This window comes from Ranitomeya imitator, chromosome 3 (genome assembly GCF_032444005.1).
Source record: "Ranitomeya imitator isolate aRanImi1 chromosome 3, aRanImi1.pri, whole genome shotgun sequence".
Lineage (NCBI taxonomy): Eukaryota > Metazoa > Chordata > Amphibia > Anura > Dendrobatidae > Ranitomeya > Ranitomeya imitator.
In genome coordinates this window covers 743,553,891-743,566,762 of record NC_091284.1, presented here as the reverse complement: position 1 = coordinate 743,566,762, position 12,872 = coordinate 743,553,891, and the positions used below count along the sequence as shown (strand labels likewise).

Genomic DNA, 12,872 nt, shown 5'->3' with positions numbered 1-12,872 from the left:
GGGGGGGGGGTTGATCATCTTTTGCTCGGGCCCCTCAGTGTGCCTCCTAAGTTCCTACTGGTCCTTGATTATTCATCGACCTGCCTCGGTTTTGAAAATTTGCACCGCCGCCATCATTGGGTGTGTGCGCATTGTGAGATCCCACATCTGGTCTTCAATAAAATGGTGCCATGTCGGCGCATGCGCAAATCGAAATCTGAGCTCAGATTTCCATTTGCGCAGGTGCCGATTCCGGAGCCATTTTATTGAAGACCCAAAGACCAGACGTGGAATCTCACACTGCACACATGCAGCCCACCCATAGATGGCGGCGACAACAAATCTCTAAGTAAAGGCATGTCACTGAATAATCAAATGTAGAAACACAGGAGGAAAACGGATGACGTCAACAGAAGAAAACTTAAAACCATGATTAAAAAAAAACAAAAAACCGCTTATCAGATTCCTTCGACAAAGGTATCAATTTAATCAGCGCAATTGCGCCATTATGGCTGTGCCTTTACTTTACAGCAGTGTTTCCCAAACTCCAGTCCTCACGGACCCCACAGGTCATGTTCTCAGGATTTCCTTAGTATTGCACAGGTGGAAGTTTGATCAAGCCCTCAGGAATTCTCTCACCTGTGCAACACTATGGAAATCCTGAAAACACGACCCGTGGGGTCCATGAGAACTGGAGTTTGGGAAACACTGCTTTACAGTGATAAATTCTGCGGACAGGTACTCTTTACTGGACACTTTTTTCCAAAATAAAACATAAAACATTTTTTTCCTTTGGATTACAAATATTTTACTGAAATAATATTTTTGCACTTTTTTTTTTTTTAGTTCTTCTATGGGACCGAACACTAAGCTTATTTACTCACTTTAACAATACTCTTGTACTACAGTGGCATTATGCCAGTCAGTGATGCTGGCCCCTGGTTACCTCAATAGCCCACGGGCAAACATGTCGTGTTGATGGGGTCACAGAGGGACTTCCTTCCTTTTTTTCCAGCCACTTAGGTACCATCATCGCTATTAATTGTAGCTTCTGCTACAGAGCGTTAGCTGTATCAGACACTTTACATCTCCTGTGGATGGTGCAGGCTGTAAATATACAGCTAGAAACAAACAAAAATTTGAATTCTAGTGAATATATATTTTTACCCATGTAAATTACAGGACAATAAGCGTATACTCCCAATACAATTAGAAACAAACAAAAATTAGAGTTCTATACACAATAATAAAATCAGGTAAGAAATACTTTATTACACAAAATGAAAAAATATAAAAAAAAATGTATGAATTGAAGTACAAACAAGGAAAAAGACCCTAGTAAAAAGCACATGCCTAGGAACCCAGTCCATCCCGACGCGCATTTCGCGTAGGCTTTATCAAAAAGGGATAAAGCCTACGCGAAACGCGCGTCAGGGGGTGGACTAGGTTCCTACGCATCAAGTCACTTTGCTATTTTGGGAATTTTTTTTTCTCTTTTTGTGGGTGGTGTGCTGTCACTGTGGCAGCCTCAGGAAATTTATTATGAACTGTGTAGTTCTATTATACGGTGGTCAGCATTACAGGACTATATGAAATTTAAACCTGTTATTAATATATGTGGCTGACATCTATATATATAATTGCCTAAGGGTTTTTCCGTCTGTCTGTCTGTCCTGGAAATCCCGCCTCTCTGATTGATCGACCAATCAGAGACCGGCACAGCATCGACGTAGAAATCCCGCGTCTCTGATTGGTCGAGGCCGCCAGGCCTCGACCAATCAGCGACGGGCACAGCGACGATGATGTCATAAAGGACGTAGACATCCCGCGTCTCTGATTGGTCGAGGCCGCCAGGCCTCGACCAATCAGCGACGGGCACAGTATCGATGTAGATGTCATAATGGTTGCCATGGCGACGATGATGTCAAAGTTTGCGTCGACCAATCAGCGACGGGCACAGTCTGCCGCGAATTCTGGAATCATCATTGTCCATATACTACGGGGACATGCATATTCTAGAATACCCGATGCATTAGAATCGGGCCACCATCTAGTCTACTATATAATTGTCTAAGGGTCACTTCCGTCTTTCTGTCCTTCTGTCTGTCTGTCACGGATATTCATTGGTCGCGGACTCTGTCTGTCATGGAAATCCAAGTCGCTGATTGGTCGCGGAAAAACAGCCACGACCAATCAGCGACGGGCACAGTCTGGAAGAAAATGGCCACTCCTTACTCCCCTGCAGTCAGCGCCCGCTCCATACTCCCCTCCGGTCACCGCTCACACAGGGTTAATGCCGGCGGTAACGGACCGCGTTATGCCACGGGTAACGCACTCCGTTAGCGCCGCTATTAACCCTGTGTGTCCCCAACTTTTTACGATTGATGCTGCCTATGCGGCATCAATAGTAAATAAAATGTAATGTTAAAAATAAAAAACCTGCTATTGTCACCCTCCGTAGTCCGCCGAGCCACTCGCGCCTGCCGCCATCTTCTATTCCCAAAGATGCATTGCGAAATTACCAAGAAGACTTAGTGGTCTCGCGAGACCGCTAAGTCATCTGGGTAATTTTGCAATGCATCCTGGGAACGGAAGATGGCGGCAGCCGCGAGCCCATCGCCGGAGCTTCGGTGGATCCCGCCGGCGGGTGAGTATGTAACTATTTTTTATTTTAATTATTTTTGAAACAGGGATATGGTGCCCACACTGCTACAATATTCTACGTGACTGGGCAATATACTATGTGGCTCTGTGCTGTATCTACGTCGCTGGGCAATATACTACGTGACTGGGCAATATACTACTTGGCTGGGCAATATACTACGTGGCTGGGCAATATACTACGTGGCTCTGTGCTGTATACTACATAGCTGGGCAATATACAACGTTGGCTCTGTGCTGTATACTACGTGGCTGGGCAATATACTACGTGGCTGGGCAATATACTACGTGGCTGGGCAATATACTACGTGGCTGGGCAATATACTACGTGACTGGGCAGTATACTACGTGGCTCTGTGCTGTATACTACATGGCTGGGCAATATACTACGTTGCTGGGCAATATACTACGTGTCTGGGCAATATACTACGTGGCTGGGCAATATACTACGTGGCTTGGCAATATACTACGTGGCTTGGCAATATACTACGTGGCTGGGCAATATACTACGTGACTGGGCAATATACTACATGGCTGGGCAATATACTACGAGGACATGCATATTCTAGAATACCCGATGCGTTAGAATCGGGCCACCATCTAGTTATATATAATTGCATAAATTTTCAGTGCCTTGTATTAATATCACAATGATGTTTATTATTAATATTCTCTCTTATGCCTTGGACCCATGTGTTTTTTACTAGGGTCTTTTTCCTTGTTTGTACTTCAATTCGTAAATTTTTCATATTTTTTCATTTTGTGTAATAAAGTATTTCTTATCTGATTTTATTATTGTGTATAGAACTCCAATTTTTGTTTGTTTCTAATTGTATTGGGAGTATACACTTATTGTCCTGTAATTTACATGGGTAAAAATATATATTCACTAGGATTCAAATTTTGGTTATATGGGACCCATGTCGTTTCTGGGAGTTTGATTATATTAGTAGATATACAGCGCATAATGTCAGGGAGTTAGGTTAATGGCAAATTTATCAGCACTAATGAAGGGGACAGGTAAAGAAGTTGTGCTTATGAACTAATCCAAATTCAGCACTTAGATTCAAGAAATCCTTTGGAAAAGATGGCAGGAAGCAAAAGGGACATCATCCACACCTTGCGAGCACCGATTTTGATAAAGCATCATCATGTGGGACATTGATCACTCGAGGAGTCTCTCCAAATAACCTTTAGTCATTGTAAAGAGTTGTAATGTGTATATTGCATGGCCAAGTCCGGGCTTTGAATGTGTCCGTCTGGTATCAATCATTATTCTGCAATCGTCCTACAAGATCTCCCTCCTGCTCAGTGTTCTCCAGGACGTATTCTGATCTTCAGCACCTTTGGACATGAATCTCCAGCAAAAGCCTAACTCTGCGTCAAGAACAGGTTTGGATAGAAGCGTAAACCTTCAACTGAATCGTCCCTGCAGAGATGCCCCATGTTTTCAGCAAGAAGCAATCTGTCAAGGGAAAAATATTGTTAGATTACTCTACCCCAGCAGGAACATGGCAGCGAGCAAGAAAGCAAGGAATTATAAAGTACTTGGCACTAGCAGGTCAGAGGAGTGAGCGGTATCCAGGGAATAAAATCATAAGTGGAGCAAGCAAAAACACAACAGTCCTCTGCCCCAGCATAACCAGAGGAGTGAGCAAGAAACCAACAGTACTCTGCCCCAGCATAACCAGAGGAGTGAGCAAGAAACCAACAGTACTCTGCCCCAGCATAACCAGAGGAGTGAGCAAAAAACCAACAGTCCTTTGCCCCAGGAAAAACAGGGGAGTGAGCAATAAATCAACAGTACTCTGCCCCAGCATAACCAGAGGAGTGAGCAAGAAACCAACAGTACTCTGCCCCAGGATAACCAGAGGAGTGAACAAGAAACCAACAGTACTCTGCCCCAGCATAACCAGAGGAGTGAGCAAGAAACCAACAGTACTCTGCCCCAGCATAACCAGAGGAGTGAACAAGAAACCAACAGTACTCTGCCCCAGCATAACCAGAGGAGTGAGCAAAAAACCAACAGTACTCTGCCCCAGCATAACCAGAGGAGTGAGCAAAAAACCAACAGTACTCTGCCCCAGGAATAACAGGGGAGTGAGCAAGAAACCAGCAGTACTCTGCCCCAGGAAAAACAGGGGAGTGAGCAAGAAACCAACAGTACTCTGCCCCAGCATAACCAGGGTAACGAGCAAGTAACCAACAGCACTCTGCCCAAGGAAAAACAGGGGAGTGAGAAAGAAACCAACAGTCCTCTGCCCCAGGAAAAACAAGGGAGTGAAAAAGAAACGAACAGTACTCTGCCCCAGGAAAAACAGGGGAGTGAGAAAGAAACCAACAGTCCTCTGCCCCAGGAAAAACAAGGGAGTGAAAAAGAAACGAACAGTACTCTGCCCCAGGAAAAACAGGGGAGTGATAAAGAAACCAACAGTCCTCTGCCCCAGGAAAAACAAGGGAGTGAAAAAGAAACGAACAGTACTCTGCCCCAGGAAAAACAGGGGAGTGATAAAGAAACCAAAAGTACTCTGCCCCATGAAAAACAGGGGTGCGAGCAAGAAACCAATATTACTTTGCCCCAGCAGGAACAGGGGAACGAGCAAGAAACCAACAGTACTCTGCGCCAGCATAACCAGAGGAATAAGCAGTAAACCAAATGGAAATACCTTTCTTTGGCTAGCAACACGGACATGCCGACAATCTTGGCAAACTCTTCTGAAGTCAGTGAACCCCTCTCAGATACCTGTTAAAAAAAAAGAGCAAAATTGCTATTCCAGATTTTTATGTATATTTTAACATTGCAAAGTTTTTTATTTAGTCAAAAAGACATTGAGGTCTGACCTAACTTTATTTTCCTGTCGACGTGGCCATAAGCTGGCTGGCTTTTTGAGAACAAGCTTTCATTCTGGTGGGCACTATACATTTTACTAGACAATGAACTGAAAAATGGGTGAAAAATTTTAAGTACGATGAAATGGTAAAAAAAAAAAAATGCAATCTGTGCGGTATTCATTATATGGTAAAAATTACCTGTAAACACGGTTCTCAGGGTGAGTACAATTACCGGGAAACCAAAAGTGCACAGATCTAGTTGCCATGTTCCGAGAGTCGTAATGCTATTCATCAGTAGACCTGGGATTGGGCTTGATCTTTGCATGGCGAGCTAACAATTTTAATTGATACCAATTTGGTTTACACATGCCGTTTCTATTACTTTTTATAAGAAGGTGTGGTAACCGAAAAAACATAATTCTAGTGCTGTGATTTTTTTTGTCTTTATGGGGTTTACCGTATGGGTTTATTATATTATTTTTATTGATGCGGCAAATCCAAATAAAATTAATGTTTTTTAAATGTCTTTTCATTTTTGGTAAAACCCAAGAGATTACATTTTTTATATTTTTGGTTTATTTTATTTTTTTTTTATTAGTCCCCTCAGGGGATTTGAACCTGCTTCTACTATATACTGCAACATCAGAGTATTTTAGTATAGAGTGTAAACAGCGACCTCCGCTATGAGGCTACACAGGAGTACCAAGATGCCAGAGATAGAAAAGTAAGTGCCCTCTTCTGGGGAACTACAGGGGTCCTTTTGTTTTTGCCTTGTATACAGTATATTATTGGTAATTACAAAAGTCATTTTAGGAGATGTAGATTCACAATGAAGGTATGCAGCACATGACGAACTTGAGCTGAATGTACCGTTTCTAGGGCGGAGGCCACCATCTCCTCTTCATTGTGCGACTGATGCTCAATTACCATGACGCCACTATCGAAAATACGAAGCCTGCAGAAAGGAGAGATGAGAGCATGCAATGGGTCCTGCAGCCATAATCAGCCTCAGCTGAGCCATAGTAGGGGGGTACCAAAATGCCCATTAGCCCCTACATTTAGGAAGCCTGTGGCAATAAACTGTATTGTTTCATATCCTGGAAAGCAGAAAGCATTGTCCCATTTACTCCATAGCTCTCCACCTTTGTCTCATTGTTTGGTGTAGGTCAAAAGTATTGAATGGGAAAAAAGACAGGAAGTTTATCCTGGGGCCATCGGTCAACGTTTCATTCAAAGGAACATGCTGCGAGAAACTAATGGCCTGTAGGGCAGTAACGTCTTACCGCAGTGGAAGTTTCAGGGATTCAAACATTTTGCAGGCGTTAACCAGATCTTCTGGAGAAAGCAACTGTGAAACGAAAAATCCCATCAGAAAAGAAAAATCGACTCCCTCACAGATTTACGTACTGGAGATTATCTCTGTACTTTGTTTAGCCTTCTAGTTTACTAATGCCATAACATGGAACGTAAAGGGGTAGTCTCCATTCAGTTAATCTTCCTCCCTGGGCACAGTTTAGTATTAAAAAATACGCCATAATTACTATCCCCAGGCCCAGAGAGCCTGCGACGTCACTGCCGGTGTCTGGCGTGGGCTGCCGGTGTCTGGCGTGGGCTGCCGGTGTAACATCTTACTAACCAATCAGTGAGCTTGCAGCCCTGCCAGTGTAGATGGAACACCCTGCTCCAAGATGCTGGGCTCATTGATTGGCTGCGGACGTGAGGTCAGTCAAGCGAGCAGAGCCAGACAGCGGGAGCAGCGGTGGCGTATTGCCGGTTGGACCTTGGGGCGGTGAACAGAGCGCTTGAAGATTAACCGATAGGGAACAACCTCCTTAAAGATGACTTATCAGCAATTGAGAAACCTCATAAAAGGTAAAAGAAGACCAAATATAAACCTTTCTAAAAGCTATATAATGAGAAAAATATAAAATGTCCTTTATTTTTGGACAGGTGACACACTGCTTTTTTTGGGTGGGGGGGGGGGGGGGGGTCAGGTTGACGATACAGTGAGAAATTGATCAAGTTGCTAATTTCTACCTACCTCCATGCCCCTGGCTCGATTTACTAAGCAGTATACTTCTGTAAGTGACATTATGCCCCCTCGCTCCTGAAAAAGAAGATGCCAAGAAGTCATATATCTGGTCAAATAATCATAAGATCATATATGAAGGGGTTAACGGTGATGTCAAAAGGAAAATGTCAAACATATGTTTGAAGAACTGCAGCAGATTTAGTGAAGTCAACATTGCAGGGTAAAGCTCGGTGTGGTGCTGTGCCGAGATGGGGGCCTGGATGTTGGAACCCCCGGTGAGGGGCTGTTACCTTCAGGGCAATCGGTCAATGTCCGAATATCACCCGGTAGCATTTGTAGAAGAGTTGAAAACTATTTCAATTCACAGCTCTGAAAAATAGTAGGGGCTTGGACTGGGAAACCCACCTACGACATTCATATGGCCTAATAGGGTAAGGGCCAGTGGATGCCCCGATAACAGAGCCCCCCATAATGAGCTTAGCAAATTAGAAGGATCCAAAAGCAGAAATGAGACCCCACTCACCTCCAGCGGAGCCTGTAACATGGTGGCGAGCTGCTTTGCCAGCTGCATGTGGTAGTGTGTGCCAGATCCGTGGGTTTCCCGCGTCACTGGATTGGCGATTCCCATACTCAGCAGGTAGGACTTAAACTTTATAGTCTATAGATAGATGGATAGATATTGAGTTTCATTAATCTCCAAATTAACCCCTTCCCACCACAGCCAATTTTCATTTTATACATTTGTTTTTTCCTCCCTTTCTTCCTGGAATCAGCATTTTTTAATTTTTCCATCCACATCGATAGAAGAGTGCTTGTCGAAGGGAAAAAAAAAATAAAATTGGCCATTTTGATCCTTTTCTTCTTTAAGATATTCATGGGTTAAAAAATTTGTATTGAGATAGATGCGACAATACCAAATAGGTTTATTTAAAATGTCTTTCTTTTTATCTTATTCCATGTACGTTGCAAGTCAGTGGTGGTTGTATGGAGCGCGCTCACAGGATGCCCTTGTCAAACTTTGACAACAGTATTAAGATCGCGGCGCGCCGGTGGGTCGCTATGAGAGTCGGAGATCTGTTGGGAGACCTCTATGCCCGTCATTAAGGAGTTCCTTTGGAATCCAAAAGAGACTGCGATTTTTGTTACATAGTACAAGAGATCAGATTATTGCAGGTTCAAGTCCAGCAAGAGGAATAATACATGCAATAAATATTAAAAAAACAAACAAAAAAAAATGTAAATTACCCTTCCCCCTCCCTACCCTAAAAATAAAGGTCGTAAAATTTGAAAAAATACACTTGGTATCGTATTTATAAAACTCAGATCAACATATAAGAATTATTAAGCCGATTGGTAATCACCAGTGATGAGCGAGTATACTCGTTGCTCGGGATTTCCCGAGCATGCTCGGGTGGTCTCCGAGTATTTTGGCGTGCTCGGGGATTTAGTTTTCATTGCCTCAGCTGCGTGATTTGCGACTGCTAGACAGCCTGAATACATGTGGGGTTTGCCTCTTTGTTAGGGAATTGCCACATGTATTCGGGCTGTCCAGCAGCAGCAAATCATGCAGCCGAGACCACGAAAACTAAATCTCCGAGCACGCCAAAATACTTGGAGACCACCTGAGCATGCTCAGGGAAACCTGAGCAACAATGCTACTCACTCATCACTAGTAAACACCATAAACAGAAAAAAAAATTGCATTTTTTTTGGGAGGGGAAGGGGGGGGGGGGAGGGTTGCCACAATACCTTAAAAAAAACTGTAAGAAGCGATCAAAATATCATATCTATCTTAGAATGCTATAAAAAAAAAAAAATTGTCTCACCCTGAAAAAAAAAAGCCCTCACACTGCTCTATCGACCGAAAAAATTAAAACATTATGGTTCTCGGAAAATGGTGACACAATCAAACAATTTTTTTTTTTTTCTTCAAATTTTTAGATTTGTTTTTCACCACCAAAAAGTAATAAACAAAACAACTGGACAGGACTGGTAGCGCTGTAATCACAATGATGAGGAGAATCAAATTGTCAGGTCATTTTTACCACACAATGTAAAAACAATTCCCAAAAAAACAATTGTGGAGTTTGATTGTTTTTTCATAATTTCATGATGCTCCAGTACACTATGTGGTAAATGAATGGGGTCATGCCCTCAATGTGAACAGTAAAATAAAAAACAAATGATGGCTCTTCGAAGAAGGGGAGGGAAAAAAATAAAAAAAACTGGCTATGTTGGGAAAGGATTCAATCAGGAGATGATATTTTTTATTATAAAAAATTATGAAAAAAAAGTTCAGTCTTTATAGGGAACTTGATTGTATTACTGCAATACTTCAGTATAGTGAACCGTCACAAATAATTGCAGGGTTTTCTATAGTTCCAGAACTTTCCATATTAATATTTTCCATATTTATTTATGATGGTGAATTCCAGGAACATTTGATAAAATGTACGTGACGGCAGATATTTACAATGGACAGGTCAGGAGCAGAGGTCTCCATCCCAGACACAATTTTTCAACATGTTATTCCTGGAGCAAAAGACTTCTTAAAAAAATATTGTGGTGCGATTGTACCCTGGTAACAGACGTGTTTTCATACCTCGTCTTCTGTGATGTCCCCCTGTTTGTCTTTGATTTTGTTCGCTATCGATTTGGACAGTTCCACCATTTCCTTGGCCTGTAAAAATAATGGAGGCAGCCGTCTGTCATTGCTGCGCTGGCGGAAACCTAGGCTCATATTAATATCTCACCATACCTTGTCCATAAGCTTGCTGAGATCTTCAAAGGCCTGGGAAACAGAAGAGGAGAGCAATATGTCGTCACAGTGAGGCTCAGAAATGAACCCCCCAGCCAGCCATCACCTTTCCTGTTGTGAAAATTTGCTAAAATTGAAATAACCCTTTAATTGATTAATCAAAAAGGCCACATTTTTTGGGCTCATGAGGAAATATTCCCTTGTAAGGCAACAATTTTCTCCCATATGGGAATCTTATTCATGCAGCTTTTTACTGCCGTTAACAAATACTATAGAATTCTGGGCTACATAAATTGAGCAGAAACGATCAAAAACTTAGTTAGACCTCAAGATTGTCCATCAGAAAGGTAGATCTCTAGAAAGAGCAACAGTGTTTCCCAAAAATCTATTTAAAATAATACTTTCTCAATAGGGTGACTTCACAGAAAGTCCACCACATGTGGACCACAGGGGAGAGGGGAGAGGGAGAAGGGGAGAGGGAGAAGGGGAGAAGGAGAAGGGGAGAAGGAGAAGGAGAAGGGGAGAAGGAGAAGGGGAGAAGGAGAAGGGAAGAAGGAGAAGGGAAGAAGGAGAAGGGAAGAAGGAGAAGGGAAGAAGGAGAAGGGAAGAAGGAGAAGGGAAGAAGGAGAAGGGAAGAAGGAGAAGGGAAGAAGGAGAAGGGAAGAGGGAAAATCTTTTACATTTTAAAAATTACAAAAAAGAAAATGGGCTGATGCAAAAGTTTGGGCACCCTGTATGGTTGGTACCAAGTAGCACTCTCCTTTAGTAAAAGCTTTTTGTAGCCAGCCAGGAGTCTCAATTCTTGTTTGATGGATTTTCATCCATTCCTCCTTGAAAATTTCTTCCAGTTCTGTGAGATTCCTGTGTCGTCTTGTATGCACTGCTATTTTGAAACCTGTGAGGGCCATTATAAAACCTTCAGCTTGTGCCTTTTATGGTAGTCTAATGTGGATTATGAAGTGGCCACAGGACTTGTTTCCAAAATGCATCAGACTTGTTTATATGTTGTTTTGCATACTTCTGATGCTGAATTTTATGGTGAGGACACAGGAGAGGTTTTCTTTTGATGACTCTTCCATGAAGGGCATATTTGTGCAGGTGTGTCTGAACAGTAGAATGATGTACCTCAACTCCAGAGTCTGCTAAATCTTTCTGAACGTCTTTTGCAAGCAGGGGTTCTGATTTGCCTCACTAGCAATTCTACAAGCAGCTCTCACTGAAATTTTGTTTGGTCTTCAAGACCTCATCTTCACCTCCACTGTTCTTGTTAAGTGCCATTTCTTAATTACATATCGAACTCATCAAAGGGCAACTTGAAAACGCTTTGCTATCTTCTTATAGTCTTCTCTTGCTTTGTGGGCTTCCACAATTTTCAGAGTTCTAGGCAGCTGCTTAGACAAATCTGTGGCACCCCTAGAGGTATTTGCCACAAATATAGTTACTGACACTGAATACAAATACTAAAATAGCAAGACTGCACTACCTCCTCCGGCCAGAAGGGGGAGCTCCAGAGACTCCCCTTGATCCATTCTGGTCTGAGAGAAGAAATGGCAGTTGGGCCAAGGAGCTGATAGTGAGAGGTCATACAGCTGAATTTCTAACAGCCCTATGACGGTTTCCAGGCCCAAATCACCAGCCTGAGGAGAAGAGGGACAGAGAAAAGGGACATTGTGAGAACCGGGTAGCATTAATGACTACCCAGAACAGGCGCAAAGACGGATACCGGATCCGTGGCTGTATTCATTATATATAATACAGCAACCGGAAAAACGTGAGGTGATATCAGCTTCACTAGGGCCGGACGCAGCAACAGACACAGGGTTCAGCGGTACTCCCGGAGGGGGTAAGCCGATAAAAGGACTCGGGTTGCCCGTCGAACCAGGACCCGGAGGGGACAGATTGGGCCGGCAGCCAGTTCACATACAGCAGCAGGGCCACACAGAAATTGCGCACAATAGGAGGCGAAGACCCCGGCAGGGTCAAAGTAACTCAGAGTTCCCATACAGACTCCGGTGACAGGACTGGTTGTAAATCCTTTTATGTTAAAGTAAACTGGTTAAACGTTTCAGTGCCTCAGTCTTTCATTTGGACAATAGCCATCTATCCAGGATCGGGATCATCGCCGCTGGGAGAACCTGCTGCTGATCAAGTAAGTGCCTGTCCCCTCACGATACCCCTTATACTGTGCATTGCCTGAGGCCACAGCACCGGGTCAAGCCACCCGTGACATCCCCCTCAAGAGACAGACTCCATTGGTCCGGTGCTGGGTATCCCGGTCTCTTGGGCGTCACAATTGGCGTCACGAACAGGATCTAGCCAGCCCGTATACCGGGTATTGTGTGCCGTGATTGGAGCCCAAACCTGTGAAAACTTGGATGAAAAATCTTGAAAATTGACTTTATTAAAGAAAAATCCATTCCCCATTGAAAACTATTGAAATTGACTATTCCCCATTGGTTATAATGGAGTAAAGATGGCCGCCATCCCCTGAGGTAATCACCTCATAACCGTTAGGCGCGAGACTGTTAATTGAGCTACGCCATCACCTGAGCCCCAGTCTAACTGAAAAACTTCACCTGAGCCCCAGTCTAACTGAAAAACTTCAGAATC

General features: G+C 43.3%; 1 protein-coding gene across 1 annotated transcript in view; it reads right to left on the bottom strand.

Annotated features, from left to right (window-relative positions):
- Positions 1–1,231: 1,231 nt before the first annotated feature.
- Positions 1,232–12,872, bottom strand: part of VPS36 (vacuolar protein sorting 36 homolog) — a 63,596-nt gene continuing 51,955 nt past the window's right edge. Inside the window, exons 7-14 of the mRNA XM_069758900.1 lie at positions 10,263–10,295; positions 10,107–10,184; positions 8,028–8,162; positions 7,514–7,579; positions 6,756–6,820; positions 6,343–6,427; positions 5,307–5,383; positions 1,232–4,105 (exon numbers count right to left, since the gene is read on the bottom strand). Coding sequence (XP_069615001.1) covers positions 4,012–4,105; positions 5,307–5,383; positions 6,343–6,427; positions 6,756–6,820; positions 7,514–7,579; positions 8,028–8,162; positions 10,107–10,184; positions 10,263–10,295 — 633 coding nt within the window. The 3' untranslated portion in view covers positions 1,232–4,011. The remainder of the gene's footprint in view (positions 4,106–5,306; positions 5,384–6,342; positions 6,428–6,755; positions 6,821–7,513; positions 7,580–8,027; positions 8,163–10,106; positions 10,185–10,262; positions 10,296–12,872) is intronic.